This window comes from Manduca sexta, chromosome 20, assembly GCF_014839805.1.
Source record: "Manduca sexta isolate Smith_Timp_Sample1 chromosome 20, JHU_Msex_v1.0, whole genome shotgun sequence".
Classification (NCBI taxonomy): domain Eukaryota; kingdom Metazoa; phylum Arthropoda; class Insecta; order Lepidoptera; family Sphingidae; genus Manduca; species Manduca sexta.
The window spans coordinates 2,377,407-2,399,605 of record NC_051134.1 but is presented as its reverse complement, the minus strand read 5'-3'; the positions used below and the strand labels follow the sequence as shown (position 1 = coordinate 2,399,605).

Here is a 22,199-nt window from a genome sequence, read left to right as displayed (position 1 = left end):
GCCAAGCTTAAATTACGTACTAGTCATCAAGAGATTACGCAACTGCGTATTTTGTATATAAAATGTGGTAACTTCCTATTTGGTTATTTTTTGGTATTTTATTATGTAATTATATTCTAAATAAAATAAACTGTGTAAAATGCCAAAACGTCTTTATATTACACAAGTGTATACACTTATGTTACCTTATACAAAAAATCGTATGACAAAAACACGTATATCAATATGAAAATAATATATTATTATACAATAGATACATTGTGTACCAACCATGTCCTACAGCTAGGCCAAAGTGCATACTTAAATGCTTCGAAACATAACAGCGAACTAGCCAAGCTAAGTACCATATACATTCATGTACAAACATTTAAAAAGTTAACTAATAACGATCGTAAAAGCAATTTCACTATGGTCAACGAATGGATGGCATACCATTAATATCACAGTGACAAACATGATGCTTCACAATAATTTGATCGAATTCTGCTATTATTCATAGCATTTGTCTTGCCACATTATTATAAATTCGTGGACATCATTCAACTATTTAATCTTGGCCACACCCAATAATAAAATTAAGCAGTTAAAATCACCAAGTTTCAACAAGCCTCTATATTTAAAATTAAAACTCGTCAACACGATAAATAGCCAAGACCTTGGAATTGTAATATCAGTACCCCGTAATCAAAGACACAGAACAACTTCTACATAAATGCATAATGATAAAAATAATTTAACACAACACGCATTACATTTAATTTAAAAAGTATTCATATCAGTGTAAAATACCGTTATTTACCAAAGGCACCAACGGAAAGTCTAGCAATTGTAAAAGCTATATGTATTATTGGCATATAATTATTTTAGTATTCAAACAGGGTAAAATATCATTCTATATTCTTCTAAGTGAAACTATCTCGACCATGTTTGCCCTAAGCATTAATTACTTATCGATAATTTAACAGTCATGTCCCTACAATTTCTACTAAGTTGAAGGCATGTTTCGGCGTGCAATGAATGCAACTAGTGTTAAAATTCGTTATTTGTTTAACCCAATCATATAATCTAATACAGAATTATATGGAACAAGAATCGATAAAGTGTTAAACACTAGTTTTTAGGAATGAGTACCGTCTATATATGTATATCAAATGTCTGAAAATCCAAAGTGAACAAGCTTCCTGCGTAATACCGTGTAATGGCACTATAGTCATGATTTAAACCAGCCAAAAACACTTTACAAAGTGGGTTAATAAAAATCAAACTCAAGTTAATCCTCGTTAACGTTGCACTCTTAAGCTCGTTAAGTATAAAATGATAAAACAGTGCAACACGCGACTTAAAATTCTCCATTAAAATTTTAATTCTATAATAAAAAACAGATAATAAATTCTATGCCTTATTTATTCTATAAAATAGGATTTAACTGTGCCTGATTTTTATCACCATATAATTTTATGTCACTTATGTAATTAGAATCTGGTATCCCTATTCAGTCATAACTCAGTCAGAAATGAACCTTAAAACAAACAATTATGTAATCAACATTCAACACACAACATATTCATACAAGGGAGAATCCTTGCGTTTGCTGGATGGCTTGCAGTAGATAATATTTGAGACGTTCCTTCGTCTTGTAGCGCGGTAGATCGAGCAGGTTGAAACAAGTGTGGGCTACTGGAAAGAATCTGTCGTCAGCTACTGGTTGTATTCGGATCTGCAGCAACGAAAATAAGGACATTAAAATAAAATCAATGAGCCAAAAAAAATTAAGAACAAATGCAATAATGGTTTTAAACTAGTTTCGGAAATTTATTAAGGCGATACCTCAAGGTCCATTTTCATACATTTTGTTTCGGCTTTAATCTGGGTAACTAAACAAGTATTGGCAAGTAAAGAATTTAAATTCACGTCTAGTTAGTGATTAGTTCTCGCAGTTGAAAGAAAAACGTAAAAATAATTAAAAATCATGGATATTTCGGCCTTTAAAATTTAATATGACGAAATTTTAAAGGCAGAAATATCCATGATTATTAATTATTTTTACATTTTTCTTTCAACTGCGAGAACTAATCACTAACTAGACGTGAATTTAAATTCTTTACTTGCCAATACTTGTTTAGTTACCCAGATTAAAGGCGAAACAAAATGTATGAAAATGGACCTTGAGGTATCGCCTTAAGGTTTTTAATATTTTATTTTTCTACCGACGTTTCGAAGACTGCAGCCTTCGTGGTCACGGGGCGTACAGAGGTGTTGATCATTCGAAAAGTTAACAATACAATATCTACCTACATTTTCCAATTATAAAAAATATTTGAAATTAGCTTATGTTGATCTGTTCTACGCAGAATGAGCAGTGTCTTTTGTAAGGCGAACGCTTTTCACGCAAGCGAAGGCGAGAGAAACTCCTACTCAAGAATACTTACTTTAATATCCTTCATTCCCTGTATAGGCACACGGTCGCTGCCAGTCAAGAACAATAAGAACTTTTTCTTATCATCGATGGACAGCTCATGAAACGTTTCCCAAAACCATCTGAAGAAATTAATAAGACACTGTTATCAGATATTGTTGTAAAACCGAATTCCTTAGTCATTTTATAACAAAAAAAAATGATGTTTCGCTAGTGATGTTTTTTAATATTTTTTTTTTTTAAAGCGGCGATAGCTTCGGTGGTTGTGGAACAGACTGCCGAGGCGAATGTCCGCAGGTTCAAATCCCAAAGGCACACACTTCTGACTTTTATAAAAAAAAATGTGTGTTCTTTATGAATTATCGCTTGCTTTAACGGTGAAGGAAAACATCATGAGGAAACCTGCATACCTGAGAAATTTTCTATTATGAATTTTCGAGGATATGTGAAGTGTACCAATCCGCACTAGGCCAGCGTGGTGGACTAAGGCCTAATCCCTCTCAGTAGTAAAGGAGGCCCGAGCCCAGCAGTGGAACAGTATATATACAGGCCTTACATTATTATTATTATTTATATTATATTTTTTTCTTTAATTTAAAGGGTAGCCTCTTTAGGCTACCCTTTAAACCACAGCAAATAAAATTCATAAATATATATCACAAAATCAAAAATAATAGTTACCTAATTTGTTGATCGTTCGCCGAATAACCATTTTTGTATTCACAGTTCGTTTCGAATAGATCCCAATCGTATTCCTCATTTCCAATAACGACAGACATTAGTTCATGTGATCTAAATAGTTTAATTATTCTGCCACCACATACCTAATAATAAATATTTACATTAAATAAAGTAATAATAAACAGTGCCTAATATTGTTTTAACAAATTAATTTATCGAAAACAAAAAGAAGAATAATGATTCTAGTATCCACATGTGGTTCAAAATAAATATAATTAAAATCTGCCTATACTGAAATAACCATAATCTTGGATAGTATGCTACAGTGGCGAAGGTTGAAATTTTCCTTAAGCCAAACTGACACAACATAATGTAGGTACTATGCATAAATGCAGTCTACAAATCGTTCTAATTACAATAAGAATTTACATAAATTACGAAAGGAAAGCGAACAGAAATCCAGTTACATTGACTCTTCGCTACTAGTATACTATAATCAGGAGTCACTGAACGAATCCCATGCGGTGTGCGAACAAAACGACATAAATTCAAACAAAACAGATTCAACTTACCTTCTGGAAGCCCTGATTGAATGATTTAAACTGATTCGCTACGGACTTGTTGAGAAGGAAATCGACATAAAGCTCCACGTATTCCTCTTTGTTCTCATGCGTCACCGGCAAGTTGATGCCATTCTCCTTTAGCGGATGCACTTCGATTTGATCAAATATTACTGTGTTCACGGCGAAATACAAGCTGAATACCTGAAGACATATTTTAAGTTAATATTTTTTTTTACGTATAAAACAGACTAACGCTTAATCCCTCTCAGTAGTAGAGGAGGCCCGTGCCCAACAGTGGGACAGTATATAATAAAGGGCTGATATTATTATTTTATTATTATAAAACAGATTACAATCGTAATACATATTTAATAGATCACATCTACAATAAGCTTGATAGGGTCCTGGCCTGTACCACAACTTCAAGGTCAAATTGACTTTGGACATATTGAAGTTTTTGGTATCACGTTGAAACAATCGTATTACTTTTTACCTAACGAACGCCCGAATACTGAAACGCTACTCAACCAACCAACTTGTCTGAGGCCTACTTAAATTTAACAGGCTACTTAATTTAAATGGCATTCTCAAACGTACATTAAAAGATTTTACGGAAAACTCAGTTGAGGAGCAGTTAATTTGCTATAGATTATAAAAAGTTTGTTTTCGTTTACATAATTTTAATAAAATGATATTTATGTGTCGTTTCACGCAGCATAATTTATGAAACATAAAAAAAAAATCAAATAACGTAATACGCAGTTTAATTAAAAATGATTTTTAATTATTAAATTCTCAACATTGATGTAGTAAATACATTCCAACTTATTTATACTTGCCATTTGGCAGCATGATCAGTATTGACATAGTCACTTTAGAAAAAAAAACTTCTGTATCTGTCAAATTTTCGTCAACAATTAAGTAAATCGTAGTGATTATTTTCTGTTTGTTAACAACATAATTCTTATTTCGTGTCTTACCACAGAAGTTTCTATTTTGTAATTATATAATCAATGCAGTCTGCAAATAACAAAACCCAAAAATTGGTTGAAATTATACCTAAATAGAAAAACAAGAACTGCTGGATATAGTGAAAAAGTAAGTATTGGATTTATTTGGAGGCCCATCGAATTAAGAAAAAAGGGCATTGCTCGATGCGGACTGCTTCCGACATTCAATCTGGAAATTTTTGCGGGAAGCCTTTGTTCAGCAATGGATATCATGTGGCTGATAATGTTTTTTTTTTGTTAAATAATTTTTAAAAATATATTTGTTTTATTGGCAGCTCTCGTGAGGAACACAAGCAGTGAGCTGAGGGCGAGTAGCCGGCTGTGAAGTGAGAGGCCGTGGGTTCTCTTGTATGATTTATATAATCAATCAATCAATCAATAATTTATTCAAGAAATAGACTTCTGCAAGCATCTTCTATATATATGTACTATGTGTAGCAAAATGTCTGTAATAAAATTTTATATGTCTGATATATAAGAATTACAATTAAAAAATATAATAATTACAATATAGTTTCTTCTTGCTTCTCTAATAAATATTTCTTCATTCAGACATGTTCAGACTTTCAATAAAATTAAATTCCCTTAAAATTGTTACATACACACATAATAAAGCTAATCATCCTAGAAGGGGTAGGCAGAGGCACAACTAATTCCATGATATGAGCGCAGGCACAACTAGTTCCATGATATGAGTACAATATGATGTACCATATTGTACTCATATCTATATATATGTACTATGTGTAGCAAAATGTCTGTAATGTAATGTTTATATCTCTGATATATAAGAATAACAATTAAATAATATAATAATTACAATAAAGTTTCTGTTTGCTTCTCTAATAATTATTTCTTCATTCAGACATGTTGACTTTCAATAAAATTTATTTCCCTTAAAACTGTTACATACACACATAATAAAGCTAATCATCCTAGAAGGGGTAGGCAGAGGCACAACTAGTTCCATGATATAAGCACAGGCACAACTAGTGCCATAATATGAGTACACCATGATGTACCCAGATGACCCTTTGATAGGTGCCTGTGGTAAAGAAACGAAGGGCAATAAATATCTGGTATTTCTTGTTATGACCGGCTAGGCTGGATCAATATCCAGTTTAAATCAATATGATGAATGAACATTGCTGAAATGACAATTCCTGAATTAAAAAGCATAATTTAGGACAATTCCTGAATTAATGAACATAAATACTCTTCGAAAGTGTCTAATTTCTCTCGATTTCTTCGATTGACCCTATATTTTTCTTCAGACAGTGATGATAGTGAAGAAAAAGACATTTTATTAAATCGAAAGAGAATATAATAACAACTAACACAACAATAAATATTTTCGCGTAAAGATTTGAGAGTAGTCGCAAGCACTCTCAAATTAATCTCAATTAACAGCCATATAAGGCGGCCTTAAATAGCTGTCAAACTTTAAGCAGGGTTTGTGAATACCGTTTGAATCAATAAGCGGACCTTAAACCTTCGTCGCCTTAAATTTAAGGTTAGGAAATAAGTGACGTTTCAGTATACCAATTTCAAAGATAACGAATGCTTAAATCCGTGAGGCCATCTTAAATATTTAAGTGGCGTTTGAGTATTCGGGCGGAAGTATGATTATGTTTAGTTTCAACACAGAGTTCCGTCTCTCGTGTCAATATCTCATGTCTTACCATAGCTAAGCATAGTGCCGTTTGCCTCATAATTTAAGGTGTTGAATAACTGTCACTGTTTATAGGCAGAAATTGACTATTCGTGAAACCTACCATAACGACTTTTAATAAAAAAACTGAGGTATTTTTATAAATAAATGTAACACACCTCCTCAACATCCTCGTCAGGATACGCCAACAAGCTCTTCAAGCTGTTCGCGAGTGTCGGGTACAAATCCGACAAGTCGTCCAACATCACCGTCTCGCCCAACAACTTCTTGTACAGTACCAACGGGAACGGAACGTATATGATTATAGAGTTGTATATAGCTAGACCGTATATTGCACCTGGAAGGATACACGTATACACAAACCTACTAATATTATAAATGCGAACTTCTGTGTGGATGGATGTATGTTTGTTCCTTTTTCACGACAAAATTACTGAACGGTTTTGGATGAAACTTTATAATAATATTGTTTATATATCAGAATAACACATAGGCTACAATTTATAATGATTTTGTGTAATTTGGTCATAGTATAACGATACATATCATGAAGTCGGAAAAAAATTATCCCTGAAAACTACTTCACGCAGGCAAAGCCGCGAGCAAAAGCTATTTTGCTCTAATCTATATGTATTTGTAAACACTGAAATAACTACCTATTGTTGTATCTGCGCTCTTAATTTGTTAGTGAAGTTTTAACTAGATAATAGAATTTATGAAATAAAAATATAATTAATTCCAACCCATAAAGATAATAAATTTTCAATTTCCATACGAGTGCATAACCCTAATATCATGAAATAATTTGATCTACATTTTTTCCATTAAATACTACTAGTGCTAAGATATAGTATGCGAAACTAGTACAATTGAATATTAAAAGAAACATGAACAAGCCCATCTAATGTTATTTAAAATAATTTCACCCCTATTTCTATTGACCTGTGCACATTTATTGTCATTTTTGTATATAGAATGTAATCTTACCAATCAAATAATACATAACATCGTCTTCGAACGGATTGTTCGAGAACCAAATCATGTTAGTTTCTTCGGACTGTTTGAACATTCCGTACACGGGATCGAATATTTCCTTGAGCAATAGGAAAAAGAATTCTTTCTTTACTCCGCCGGCGTCTTCCGCCTCTTCTTCTACAAACTGTACCTGGGGAAGAGCATTACGATATGGTATTGTCTACTTTTTTTAAATACATAATAAAAATAACCTGACATACAACATCTAACGGTATAAGAAAAAATCTATGCAATAATAAATCTATACTATTATATAAAGCTGAAGAGTTTGTTTGTTTCTTTGTATGTTTGAACGCGCTAATCTCAGGAACTGCCGGGTCAAACTGAAAAAATCTTTTTGTGTTGGATAGCCCTTTGTTCGTGGAGTGCTATAGGCTATATATCATCACGCTATACCCAATAGGAGCGGAGCAGTAATGGCTAATCTCAGGAACTACCGGGTCAAAATGAAAAAATCTTTTTGTGTTGGATAGCCCTTTGTTCGTAGAATGCTATAGGCTATATATCATCACGCTATACCCAATAGGAGCGGAGCAGTAATGGCTGATCTCAGGAACTACCGGGTCAAACTGAAAAAATCTTTTTGTGTTGGATAGCCCTTTGTTCGTAGAATGCTATAGGCTATATATCATCACGCTATACCCAATAGGAGCGGAGCAGTAATGGCTGATCTCAGGAACTACCGGGTCAAACTGAAAAAATCTTTTTGTGTTGGATAGCCCTTTGTTCGTAGAATGCTATAGGCTATATATCATCACGCTATACCCAATAGGAGCGGAGCAGTAATGGCTGATCTCAGGAACTACCGGGTCAAACTGAAAAAAATCTTTTTGTGTTGGATAGCCCTTTGTTCGTAGAATGCTATAGGCTATATATCATCACGCTATACCCAATAGGAGCGGAGCAGTAATGGCTGATCTCAGGAACTACCGGGTCAAACTGAAAAAAATCTTTTTGTGTTGGATAGCCCTTTGTTCGTAGAATGCTATAGGCTATATATCATCACGCTATACCCAATAGGAGCGGAGCAGTAATGGCTGATCTCAGGAACTACCGGGTCAAACTGAAAAAATCTTTTTGTGTTGGATAGCCCTTTGTTCGTAGAATGCTATAGGCTATGTATCATCACGCTATACCCAATAGGAGCGGAGCAGTAATGGGGGAAGCTTCCAGAACAGGCAGGTCGCCGCACCACAGCAATTTCTTATTTTATTCTGTCCCTTGTGTGTTTTTTTCGCATCCATTAACACTGCCAGTGCACAAAACCGCCTATTTTAACACAATCCTAACTAAAACTAAATTAAATTGTGGTTTTCAATAACCATATTTTTCAACCAATTGTGATGTTGATTTCACAGGAGATATTTTTTTTTCTCTTGTACATAAAGTACAAAATAAAACATAAGAAACTACCCTATAAGACATTAAAATTATTCTCTAAATTAAATTACTAATTAACTTATGATGTTTGTAATCGAAATATGCACTAAAATATAATACTAAAGAGAAATGTTATCACTACTGTTGTGGATATTTCTAATAGACCTTCTAATTCAATGTCAAGACACATCAATCGAATGAATAGGAAATCGATAGACCTTCATTAGTACGTTTACAATAATGAAATAACATCGATATCTTGCACATGAAATCGACCTTACACTATCAAAATTATGTAAATTTCGATAATACTTACTCTAAGAGGCTTTTTTAACTGTGACGTATCATGACTGCTGATCTGCGCCATAGTGTCCCTGACTATGTGATCCCTGGACACCACCAGACTCAGGAACTGGTCCCGTCGGAATTCATACGACGGGTCTACAAACATCCTGGTGAATATCTGTGTAGCGGCGCGGCTAATCGCTATCTGCATTTGCAGTTGCTGATCGATTTTGAGTAGTAACGACTTGCATTGAACGTCGAATAGGAACGCGTAATTACACATGTGTGTTTGTATTGACTGAAATAAACGATTAATGTAGAAATAAATACTAGGATATTGTAAAATTGATTATATCAGCCCTGTATTATATACAATCCCACAGCTGGGCTCTTCTACTACTGAGAGGGATTAGACCTTAGTCTATCATGCTGGCTTAGTGCGGATTGGTATAATATAAGGCATTATCTATAATTTTACCTTCAGATGATACAGAGATGGTGATATGAAATAAATATGAATTACAATACTTACATTTTGATCCGACAACCAATTAATGTAATCTGCCGCTATGTCCACGTAATTACAAAGATCTTCTATGTAGAAACATTCGGCCGGTATTTTAGGTGTCTTTGGATTTGAGAAGTTTATTTTGTTTAACAATGATAATACATTCAATATTTGTATTATACTGTGTGTAAAATATATTCTCTGGAAAATAAACATGATTTAAATTATTCAAATCAAAGGTTAGGATATCTAATTAAAAATGCTGTTGATTTTTTTAAACATATTCGGTGAATCAAAACTAAATATTGACCTTTTAAATTTTGTTAACAACTTAAAAAAAGTACGTCTTTTTTTTTTATTTCCTCCTTGACGACAATTATTATAATTATTGTTAATTGTTAATTTTGTACATAATACATTTATTATTATGTTGAAAATTATTTTCTTACCTTATTGGCACACACACCGGGCTGTATAAGTTCGTACACGATAACACTTTTAAAGATATCCACTAACATCTCGAAATATTCCGTCGTTTGCGCCTCCCACCAAAGAGTAACAATTTTCTGTGGATGCGCCGATAGATTGTTGAACGCCTCCGCGAACGGGCCCTAACAGTAAAACAAAAATACTATTAACTATAGCATACATTGACCTATAACTGGTGATAGGTCTCTTATGTGTGAGAGTCCGCCTGGGTGGCAAGTAGGTACCACCGCAATGTCTATTTCTGCTGCCAAGCAGCAATGTGTAGTCACTGTTGTGTTCCGGTCTGAAGGGCATTGTAGCCAGTGTAACTACTGGACATAATGAGTCTTAACATCTCATGTCTCAGGATGACGAGCGCAGTGAAATACCAAACAATACGTTGAAATTCAAGGTGTTGGATGGTGTTTCTACTGTTTATGGGCAGTCGTTATATTACTTATCTTTCCCTTTTTAGGGGTAGATGGAGATGTAACATACCCACATTACGCCAGCTATTTACTAGGAATAATTCCGGATTACGATCTGATTGAGACAAGTCCAATATATCTTTGCATGGCCTAGAAATCGAACCCGGAGATCAGCAATGCAGTCGTACTGTAATAGAAATAACCGCCGAAGCAGCAAAGTCATAAGAATAATGTAAAAAGGATATAACATTACCTGCAATTCTGAATGCCGCCGCGGATTTCTCATTTCATGGTACAACGGCAAAATAAGAAACATTCTGAGAGCCTCTGCGTCCGGTGGAGACATTTTCACTTTCTTTATTATATTTTCTGTTAGATGACTGAATATCTGAAATAAACATATATTCAGCTTTATATTACGCATTACTTTTTTTTTAAAATTCTTAACAAATCAGCACACTCACGAGTTCCTTGATTGAACTATTTTCAAATCTGCTCACTAGTGTGAAAGCTTCTTCTGCTTTTCTTAAATCGACACCTGGCGTCTTGGTGTTGCAACCAAAGTGTGCATTATTTGGTAGTAAAAATGATGCATTTACACATGCGAGGGAACCAAATACAGTTTCGAGGTAGGCCATTAAATCCTGTAACAAATAATTTAATAGTGGTATTGGAACTAATACTTGTTTGTAATATACCAGATTGTAGGCATGATTTAGTGATCCAAAACTGTATAAAAACACAATAGGATTTTAACGCCATATTATGTTTTTAGATCTATAAAAGAATATTGCTGACTTATTAATATAAGGTACTTTCTATGTTATTTTTTTTGCATAAACTGATTTAAATATATAACTTTTCAGTAAAAAAAATCTGTAATCCCAAAAAATAACTAAAGGGCAACCTTGAATTACTATTGTTTTAAATTTTGACCAATATAATTTTATATCTCATTTTTCCAACATAAATGAAAATCAAAATAGGACCTATTAAAAATGAGCCAGCCATACGTTGGCTGCAATAATTGAATCTGTCTACTATGTTGCACGATTGTTAAACAAAATTTTAAATACAACCAATCAACGACATGAGCAAGCCAGTGACCATTAAAATCTACAGATGGAACTTCTCATAACGCCATTGGCTACAATGTCCTTCAAACCGGAAAGCGACATTGATTGCAGTTCTACTTAAAGGCGGAGACATTGTTATTGTACGTAGTCTATGGAAGTTTATCACAAGTACCTGATTAACAACATCGTGGTCTTTGAAAACTTCGCACGCAGCTAGCTTAGGCAAAGTTAGAGTGAGTATTTGTTTAGTGTGGTCGGGCGCTCGGAAGTCCACCTTGTCGCAGTTCACCACCAGAAAACTGTGGTCACCACCAGCGAACACCTTCACCGGACCCTTCAAGATGTCAGGCGAAAACTGTAATTTATATTCTCATTAATTACAACAAAAAAAATATGTCGATTATATTACATGTTAGAAGTTTGTTAATAATATTATTTGCATAACAATGAAAAAAGGTTTCAGAAAATAGCATGAAAGTGTTTTTGAAAAATAAGTAGTAGTCATGCTTGCTCTTCGTAACGGCTAACACCTATATTAACCATCGACGATTGAAAGGCAATAATATTTAAGCAACAATCAGTAAATTTTTGAGTAGAGTGATTTAAAGTTTCGATTTTAATATGAAAATTCATAACAATTAAACTTTTTATTTTATAATTAAATATTGTCCTAGACCTACAAAACCTAGACCAAATGACGCAGAAAAATATGGAGATACTAAATATTTATAGGATACATTTTCGGTATATTTATCGCTTAGATATGATATCTACTAATAAAAGTTGGAAACTATAGAAAAACAACAAAATAATATAACTATGTCTGCGTGTACTACTAAAACATAAAAAAAGAACGAAATTTAACAAAAATTTAATTAAGCCAAATGGCACGAACTTCAACATAAATAATACTCAATGCAATATCGATAGTGTTTGAAATAGTGAGGCTACATCAATCTACTGATATCGAAAAACATTTCAAGACCTTTCGATTTAAAACGTGTTTTGATTTACATTTTCAGTAAAAACGAGAGCAACAAATATAATAAATATGTCGATTAAAGTAAAAATAATTGACTCAACATATTGTTTAGAGGCTCCCGCGCTGCCAGATCGGCCAATCGTCATCGTACTCTCGACCTTTGCTTTCTTCTTGGGCTAAAGGACAGTCCTCTATTAAATGAATGCGGAATAAGTGGAGATTAATCATAGAGTACTTATACTAATAGTAATTCATTAAGCGCATCACTTAAAAATTTCATCCAACATACTAAATCAGATTATCGAGAGTATAGTTGAAAGGACGGAAATATTTAGTGACTAAGCGGGGTATACTGTACTAAACTACTAAGCCAACATAAAAAAATAATAGCTTGATCATGCTATCAAATACAGGGGAGATGTTGAGTCAACACACAAAACACAATATAATAATATTAATAAAATAAAAAATGCTACGAATAAATATCGAACTAAATGACTAGAACGCTTAAGGTGGTAGCTCAAGGTCCATTTTCATACATTTTGTTTCGGCTTTAATCTGGGTAACTAAACAAGTATTGGCAAGTAAAGAATTTAAATTCACGTCTAGTTAGTGATTAGTTCTCGCAGTTGAAGAAAAACGTAAAATAATTAATAATCATGGATATTTCGGCCTTTAAAATTTAATATGACGAAATTTTAAAGGCAGAAATATCCATGATTATTAATTATTTTTACATTTTTCTTTCAACTGCGAGAACTAATCACTAACTAGACGTGAATTTAAATTCTTTACTTGCCAATACTTGTTTAGTTACCCAGATTAAAGCCGAAACAAAATGTATGAAAATGGACCTTGAGCTACCACCTTAAACTAAGACTACACAACAATGCCAGATTTTTTTTATAGTCACCTTATTCGGTCCAGTAGAATCAGTCTGCCGAAAATATATGAGTATGATTATGGAAATTTGTTTTACATATATTAAACTGTAGAAACATTACATACAAAAATAATTACGCCTTCACTCCCGAAGGAGAAGGCAATGATGTAAAAATAATTGCATTATAACAATATTTCAATTGAAATTTTATTCCATACTAAAAATTCAGTTAGCATACAATGATTTCTATATAAAAATGCAAGTTTTACACATATGTTAAATTACATGTTATGTACATAATATTATATACGGCTTAATAATAATTAGAATTTTTTATTTTTGCATAAAATTCTGTAGAGCTTATTTCATTTAATGAAACATGCTAATAACTTAATTACTAAATCATTAGCAGATTATAATTATTAAATCTATTAATAATTATAATCAAGGATTTAAAACATACGAGTATCATGATTTTTACTCCGGTCGCAACCTTAAAATGACGGAATCATTACTGTTAAACGGGCGAATATTTTATCTTCGAAACTGCGTATTTAAGTAACAACACGCGTAAATATTGTTGAAAATTTATATTAATCGAACAAATCATAGAAAACTAACGGCACGTGTTTCAACTGATTATGAGAGACTGCCCTTGAATATTCCTAACACTAACATCTTAAGAATGGTTTGGTGCTGACGTTGAGAGGGATATCAAAAAGGGAAGTATCTTACATATCAGGATCTCTGGCAACGCAATTGGCTGCTGAAGCGTATCAACAAAGGTGTAACATCTGGTTGGTGTGTAATGGCTCTACTCCAAACAAGCCAGCACAGCCATGCAGAAAAAATATTTGTTACAAAGTAGCTGTATAACATGCTATTGTTATATAAACTATACAGTACAAAAATGAATGGGAGCAAATAAAGGTAAGATACCAAAAACGTAGCTATAGATTTTTATATATTAAAGTGATTTCATTTGACTTGATATTAAGTGAAGTAGCGATCAAATAGTCAATGGCCAAGAGATGATCATTCCACACCAGTCGATACAATTATATCCAACTGTTTGAAATGGTTTGAACCAATGTAAACCATAACGGAAATTACAAATGTATTTAGGAAAGTTCAAAGTACTTTGCCGACTAGTCTGAAGTTACCAATCGTTTGGTAACTACCTACGACTGAGTGGATACATCGACAGGCGACAAAATTATAACAGCCTGTTCGAAATGATTTGAATCAACGAATGACCGTAGCGGGAAGTGCGAATGTATGTCGGATGATTCAAACATCCCGCTTAGCTAACTTCAGAGTAGTAGGTAGTAGTAAGCTGTAGACTGGAGGCGGGTGTTGCACTCACGGGCGCGAGGTCGGCGGGCGCGAAGGGCACGGGCGTGGGCACGAGCGCCACGGCCACGTGCGGACAGCCGAGCTGCCCGCGCGCGCCGTACCCGCACGCCAGCACGCGCTCGCCCACGCGCGCCAGCACGTGCCGCCGCCCGCACGCCACCTGCGTCACCGTGCTGCCCATCAGCTCCACTATCTGCGGGCACCACACACTAGAAGATACTAAGCATTCATTCGCACTGGCATACTTAAATAGACCGATCAGGAGTACAAAGAACGTCGAAGTATGTTGTGTTAAAATATGGCACTAACTGTGTTCATTATAAAGAAAAAAGCAGAAATGGCACCCGTAAACCAGGTTGTATATTATCCTGACCAGACTATACTACGAAATTGCTCCAATTAGAAACACTTCAATTGGTGTCAGCCGTGCGTAAGGAATAAATACGATTCAGTTGGAACTCCACCCTAACAGAATCCAATACTAAAATAAAAATACCAATCCATACATATTACATATAGGTATATATAACTGTCTCACTGTTGGGCACGGATTCCCTTTATTACCGACAAAACTTGCGCTTCATTTCATTACACTGATAACTAACTATTAAAATATACTATCACAAATGCAAATTGCATAGTGAATTGCTTTACTATGATCAGGGAAAACTTAATTAAACTTTAGAGATATCGTGATTAGACCGGTAAAAAAACCTTAAAAATTTACCTTTCTAGGAACCAGCTCATCTCTAGTGGTACCGTGTCCAGTCTGCCCGTACTCTCCCGTGCCACATGTGAACACGCCACCGTCCAGCGTGAGGAACACTGTGAAATCTTCACCGCATGCTATGTGGCATACCTGTGGAGAACATAAAATTCTTCCAAATAAATATGCGATTGATAGGGAGTGGACACGAACTATAGATGGCAGCACTACAATTGAAGGGCAGCATTCCCAGACTATGCTTTTTTTTTATGTGGAAACCAGTTATTTGGATGTTATGGAACAAAAGTTATGGTTACTTAATTACAGATTTGATTGTATTTAATATTAACTACAAAACTTATTTAAATTCGATAATAAGCGGCGATAGCCTAGTTGGGTGTGGAACGGACTGCCGAGACGAATGTCCGCAGGTTCAAATCCCAAGGGCACACACCTCTGACTTTTCTAAACTCATGTGTGTATTCTTTGTGAATTTATCGTTCGCTTTAACGGTGAAGGAAAACATCGTGAGGAAACCTGCACATCTGAGAAGTTCTCTATAGGAATTTCGAAGGTGTGTGAAGTCTACCAATCCGCACTAGGCCAGCGTGGTGGACTAAGGCCTAATCCCTCTCAGTAGTAGAGGAGGCCCGTGCTCAGCAGTGGGCAAGTACGTAATACAGGGCTGACATTATTATTATTTAAATTCATTTTAATTATTTATAAATTTATTTTCATAAATTACTTTTAATGACATTTCTAAATACTTTTGAAGCTCACACATATGTATATGTCTTTATATCGTTTATAAATTTTTGTGGCTTTTCACATAAACATGGTATTTGCAATGGGAACTATTTTTATCATTGGGAATGTAATAGAATTTTACATGCATGCAATTTTGCGTGCACGACAAACTGACTCCACTGCACCTGAGCGAAAGTCGAGTGGGGTCCAAAAGAATGTTGACTGACGAGAAATGATTACCCCTTCGCTAATCGACACAATTGTGTTATACACGGGCTGATCCCGGGACATGACACACTAACGTGGGCCACTATGGCGAGTTTTAAAACCTTGTGTACGGTGGTAGCGACCATAGACCGGATAGCGATCCGGGCGGATATACAATATATCCTACCACCAGCGATTGTTACAAGGTATTGCGTGCAACGAGTCACGCCAGTTTCGCTTGTGTTGTTTATAGACAACTAGCGACCAGCCCCGGCTTCGCACGGGTGAAATGCTGATACTAAATACACTACAGAAAAACTGTGAACGTTGTATATAAAAACATAGCGGCCCGCTCTGGCTTCGCACGGGTATAACATAACAAAATAACAGTATTTCTCCACTATTTAATGGATGTTATTATACATATAAACCTTCCTCTTGAATCATTCTATCTATTAAAAAAAACCGCATCAAAATCCGTTGCGTAGTTTTAAAGATTTAACCATACAAATGGACATAGGGACAGAGAAAGCGACTTTGTTTTATACTATGTAGTGATTGACATTTACCATCAGCCGAGTCTAGTCATTCAGTAAAAAAAACCTTAGAATAACAGCGACTAAGTGCAAAATGGCGTTCAAGTTTCGGCCATTACATAAGGTAAACATATTTAGCTATGAGAGTTGAGACGAAAGGCTTATGTTTTTCTACCAGCTGTGTATCTATGCTGCCTGTACTCTATTCGACACGAATGGGTGGACTCAATTAAATGGTACATAAGTAAACTGAATGGCATGAGTTGACGCACATATCAACTGACCGAACATTGTTACCGAAAAAACATCGATGATACATATAGTTTAAAAAAGGTATCTGTGGGCGATTGTAGGTCATTAACTTAGTCGCAATCGCCTTTTAGGAAACTTCGCAAAAAATTGGCGCTTATTATGTTAGTCACCAAAGAATTTGTATAAGATAGCTTTTGCTCTCGGTTCAACTCGCGTAAATAAGATTTTTCTAGTATGAAAAGTATCCTATAGCACTCAGGAGTAATGTAGCTTTCTATTATAGATTTTTTCAAAACCGGTTTAGTAGTTTCCGAGATTAGCGCGTTCAAATAAACAAACTCTTCAACTGTATGTATAAGTATAGATAGACATAATATATTTTGTACTTTTAGTTTACAGACCAATTACGACCGTACCTTAACATTTCTCAAGCTTTTCAAATGTGTCGGATAGCATTTATTCTCTCTGTCTTGTAATCCTAGTTGCCCGTGTGAATTTTTTCCCCATCCAAACACGGCACCCGACCTGTGAAATAGTATTATTACATAAAATTTAGTTTTATAACTTTACATGACAAAAACTTATAGTAATTGAAATCATTTAATTCTACAACTGTCTGATACTATTTCGACGGGTGAAAAGCTTAAGACTTGAGCGTCATTTTTTGCCATATTAAGTTTCATACATATTTAAAATCAGCTCTTTTTCTATGTTTTTTTAACCTAATTAAATTTTTTAAAACTATATGTCGCTTAAGTCAGTTACATAAAATGTTATCATCAACGCCTGCGCATGGGATAGTAGCGGTCACATCTGGCGTGATAATAATTATGTTAATACAATGGCATTGCATTATTTGTATTGTTATTATTTTTCCTTTATTAATAATCCGAAAATATGTATTCTAATTTTTTTAACACAAGTAAAATCAACATAGCACTTTGTAATAGTGATCTAGCGATGTATAGATTAGGACAAAGCAAAAGCTACAAAGAAACTATAAGGAGCAGAATTGTTTTTTTGAATATTCTGTCTCTCATGATTTTTATATTAAATCTACAATTAATATAAGATAGGTTGGAAAAATAAATGTCCTACGTTAGCACCTAGTACACTTTACGTCATCTAAAAGTACAGTAAATAAAATTTGAGGAAAAACTCGATGGACGAAACAAAAAACGTGACAATTCCTTGCGCCACACTAAAGCACAATACTCGTTTCAAAGACAAAGAAATACCTTTTTATCAGTAAAAAGTTTACACAATCCCATTATTGTTTTCAATGTAGGTACTCGAACTTTATATAACATGCTTAGAGTGGTTTCCGTTATTGATGAGCGTAACCAGAACCATTTTCCAGGGGAAACACGTGCGGCATAAACTTTGAGAAAGCTTGTATATCGTTTATGCAAATTTCGACTATATTTCTAAAATGTGCTGTATGACAGTGGCAAAGGTTGTTTTTCAAAATGTTTTTTAAAAGGAAAGCTGGTAGGAATCGGAATATGCGAACGCTTCGCCACTACTACATGATACTATAATTAAAGTATTTATTATTTTTCTAACCCTATGCTGCTACTTACTTCGACAAAGCGAACGTGTGGTTACTGCCGCTCGCAATCAGAGCAATAGGGACGCCGACCAAGGATGTGATTTGTTGCGGCGTCATTTCCTTATTCGACATGTTTCCCAAACCGCACTGACCATAACTGTTGGCACCCCAAGTGTATAGTTCACCATCTAGAATTTTCCAGATGCTTCAATATAATGGTACTAGTGTGGAAAGTTAATGGATGTTTTATATTAGATTGTACTTATAATAAACGGGTTTCTAAATGAAATTACTGAACTTACAAAAACTAATTAGTAATCAGGATGGTATCACACCATTAATACAAATGATATATATTAATGTGTCAGACAAATATCCCAAAAAATTTTGGTTTCTTATTCACACATTGTGCTACACAACAAGGAGTTAAATTGAACGGGGCTAAAAACAACAAATGTACTAAATCAAATACTTACTGTTTGTTAAAGCTATAGAATGGTAAGCCCCACAAGCAATTTGTATGACAGTTTTGGTTGCGAGACCTTTCATAAACTTAGGTTTGTCCTGAGCATGAGCACCAAGATTGCTGCCGAGCTGGCCCATACTGTCCGAACCCCAACTGAATGACTGCCCCCATTCATCCACCGCAACAGAGTGTTGAAGCCCACATGCTATTGTCGATATTGTGCAATCTCTAAACGTGTCCACCAATGCTGCGAAAATGTCAAGACTAACAAATAAAGCTATATTATTATAATATAATATGAAAAATACAATACAATAGGTCGAGAGTAATGAGGCGGGGAATTAGTGCAACTAGTTTTTGCCCTGTGTATTTCGTTCCATAAAATGATATGTCAGATAGGGGGCGAGCCTATCGCCGTATCGGGTAAAAATTCCTGACTGGGCTGATACTGTGCAGAAAAAAAAACAAATTACTTTGCCTGATCTGGGATTTGAACCTGAGACCCCAAAATGGAAACATAAATAGATAATAGTGTTCAAAAATTGTTTGTGAATGCTTATTTCTATTAGCTTTTTGTATTGTCTATTTCCAGGCAATTACTACAATATCCTCAAAATAAGGCTGTTCATGGTGACATTTTGTTTGAATAATATTTTTTGGCAATCACAACTATTAGTAAGGCAGTTTACAATTAAAAGTTTGTTGCAATCCATCATACTGACTAATGTTATGATAAGAGTAATTTGTTTTCTTCAACAATCTACAATATATACATATACATGATAAGGTGGAGGGATACATAATTATTGTGCAATAAAAATAAACTTTAAGCTTATAAAAATAATTTCAATTTCATATGGAATAAATAAATGAATATTTCAATAAAATATAATGGTTCATTTAAAATTAAATACTTTGTGCAGATATTATACTTAGTTTTATACTTTATCATATTTAGGGAAGAAAAAACAGATTGTTTTTATATAAATTAAATGAAAACCATTATAAAATTCATGAAATCATGCCCTTATAACATCTACAATCATTATTATGATAAATTGTTAGCGTTAAAGTTACTTCAATATATGTTTATATAAACAGAATACCACAGAAACTACACCTGGTTCATCAGAAGGAAATAGCAGTGTTACAAATCAAAACAACATATTCCTGGAAGGCTAATCTGTACTTATTAATATTTAATAAGTATTCATTGACAATACCTGGGCTCTTGCCTTCATTTGATTCAGTGTGTCTGCCAAGCTGACCAACATCATTACTGCCACATGAGTATAGATGACCATTGTTAGTCAAATAAAGGGTGTGGAATTCTCCTGCTGCTACTGATTGTATGCGATTACTTTCACACCATTTTGAAAGTGTTGGTTTTATTACCTGTTGAGAAAATCATCCATATAGTCCAAAATATACACTGAAGTTGTCCAAAAGTCCACATCACACCTCTGGTTGGTGTGAAGGCATCAGTATCAAATTAGGCTTAATTATTACATAGTCCTCAGCAGCTTAAACAGTGGATCATAGAAATTAGTGACTATTTGTAGAATAGCAGCCTTGACCAATGGTAGATTCCAGAAGGCTGACCTTTGTAAGTCCTTTTCCTGGATTGCCAAAGGAGGGTAACATATTTTATTTATGCATCTGGTATACATGACCCTGAGCACTTGTGTCATTTGCCACCCCCTAAAGACATCACTGTTTTTACATTCTATGCTGTTTTACATCCCCTTGATGAAAATAGACTAAAAATTAGTTCTCAGATCAGGCCACTTAGTTTTTTTTAAACATTCTAGAATTGGAATTCTAACACCTAAGCCAAAGAGTAAGCTATAACCAAAATTTGTCTATAGAAATTTTCTCATATTGCACAATTCAACATAATCATGATGTTTTTAATTACTGATTATGACCCTATAAGTTACTATTTGACATTCTTTCTAAAAAAGAACTTTTGAACTATTATATAGTATTAAACAGATATCATAGAATTTGCAACAGAATTTAATGGAATTATTAATTGAATGCAGTTGGTCTATAAATATATATTTCCTTTTTTTTACAAAAAAGTTACAAAATACTAACTACTCCAAATCAAGAAAATAACTATACGCAATTAATTTACTAAATCAAATTTATTGTATTTTCTATAGATAGATGTTTAATGATTATAACCTTGACAATCTATGAATAAAATTTTAAATAATCTACCTGTTCACTACTGAAATAATAGTTATATAAAGCGTTTGAACACTAATTTCTCTTGAACTGTGTTATAATAAAACGCTGTTTCTAAAAGAAAGAAATTATCAATAGCCCCATAAATTGTATCACACATTTCATAACAAAAGGATGAAACGTTTAATTACATTATCTGTCGTACCGCGTACGAATACTAATAATAAAGGTATACAGCATAAACTCACCAAATCAATTGTTTCCGGACCTTCTATACACAATTCATGATGAGTTGCATTACCCCAACAAAACATTTTCATGTACTTATTTAATGATTATAATTTTACGGCTTAAAATATAACCTCTACTTGCGACCCTGCTCAGTCTATCTGAATGGAGGTAGTTTTGGAGTAAATGGAATCTGATCACCGGTGCTTACTGTTTACACAATTAATTTCACCTGCGACATAGTGAAAAATAATAAAAATACATTTTCAAAAGTCGAGAACAATCTTCGTTGGTCTGTATCCGATTGGTTGAACTGTCAAAACTTGTGTTTGGATACATATAGAAATCATTCACTGTATAATTATATGGGCCATACATGTTGAGGCTCTCTTATGGGCTAAAATGTCCTGCAGGAAAGGTCGTTTATAATTCTTTATATGTTTGTTTTGGTCTCAAAACGAATTATTATACCAAAAAATAAAAATAGAGTACGAGTAGTAAAAATAAATCCGAGGTGCGAGCTCCAAGTCATGTACTACACCGCGCCGCGCCGCATAGTAATATTATGA

The 22,199-nt window shown here is 34.1% G+C and overlaps 1 protein-coding gene across 6 annotated transcripts; it reads right to left on the bottom strand.

The window, feature by feature from the left end:
* Window positions 1-138: 138 nt before the first annotated feature.
* On the bottom strand, window positions 139-21,969 carry LOC115446184 (probable E3 ubiquitin-protein ligase HERC4). 6 transcript variants are annotated; one of them, XM_037440565.1, is made up of 20 exons: window positions 21,651-21,969; window positions 20,433-20,604; window positions 19,220-19,473; window positions 18,775-18,931; window positions 17,608-17,716; window positions 15,471-15,602; window positions 14,754-14,936; window positions 12,606-12,680; window positions 11,695-11,877; window positions 10,911-11,090; window positions 10,700-10,834; window positions 10,000-10,161; window positions 9,575-9,751; window positions 9,074-9,340; window positions 7,330-7,507; window positions 6,501-6,679; window positions 3,670-3,861; window positions 3,098-3,240; window positions 2,430-2,538; window positions 139-1,717 (listed from the first exon to the last, which is right to left on the bottom strand). In XM_037440565.1, the coding sequence occupies exons 3-20, from the start codon at window positions 19,344-19,346 to the stop codon at window positions 1,565-1,567; spliced, it is 2,841 nt and encodes a 946-aa protein (XP_037296462.1). In that variant the 5' UTR covers window positions 19,347-19,473; window positions 20,433-20,604; window positions 21,651-21,969; the 3' UTR covers window positions 139-1,564. The 6 variants fall into 6 exon arrangements, with proteins under 6 accessions (XP_037296462.1, XP_030028636.1, XP_030028644.1 ...); XM_030172776.2 differs by having other exon boundaries at window positions 19,220-19,456; XM_030172784.2 differs by having other exon boundaries at window positions 11,695-11,856; window positions 19,220-19,456.
* Window positions 21,970-22,199: the final 230 nt, after the last annotated feature.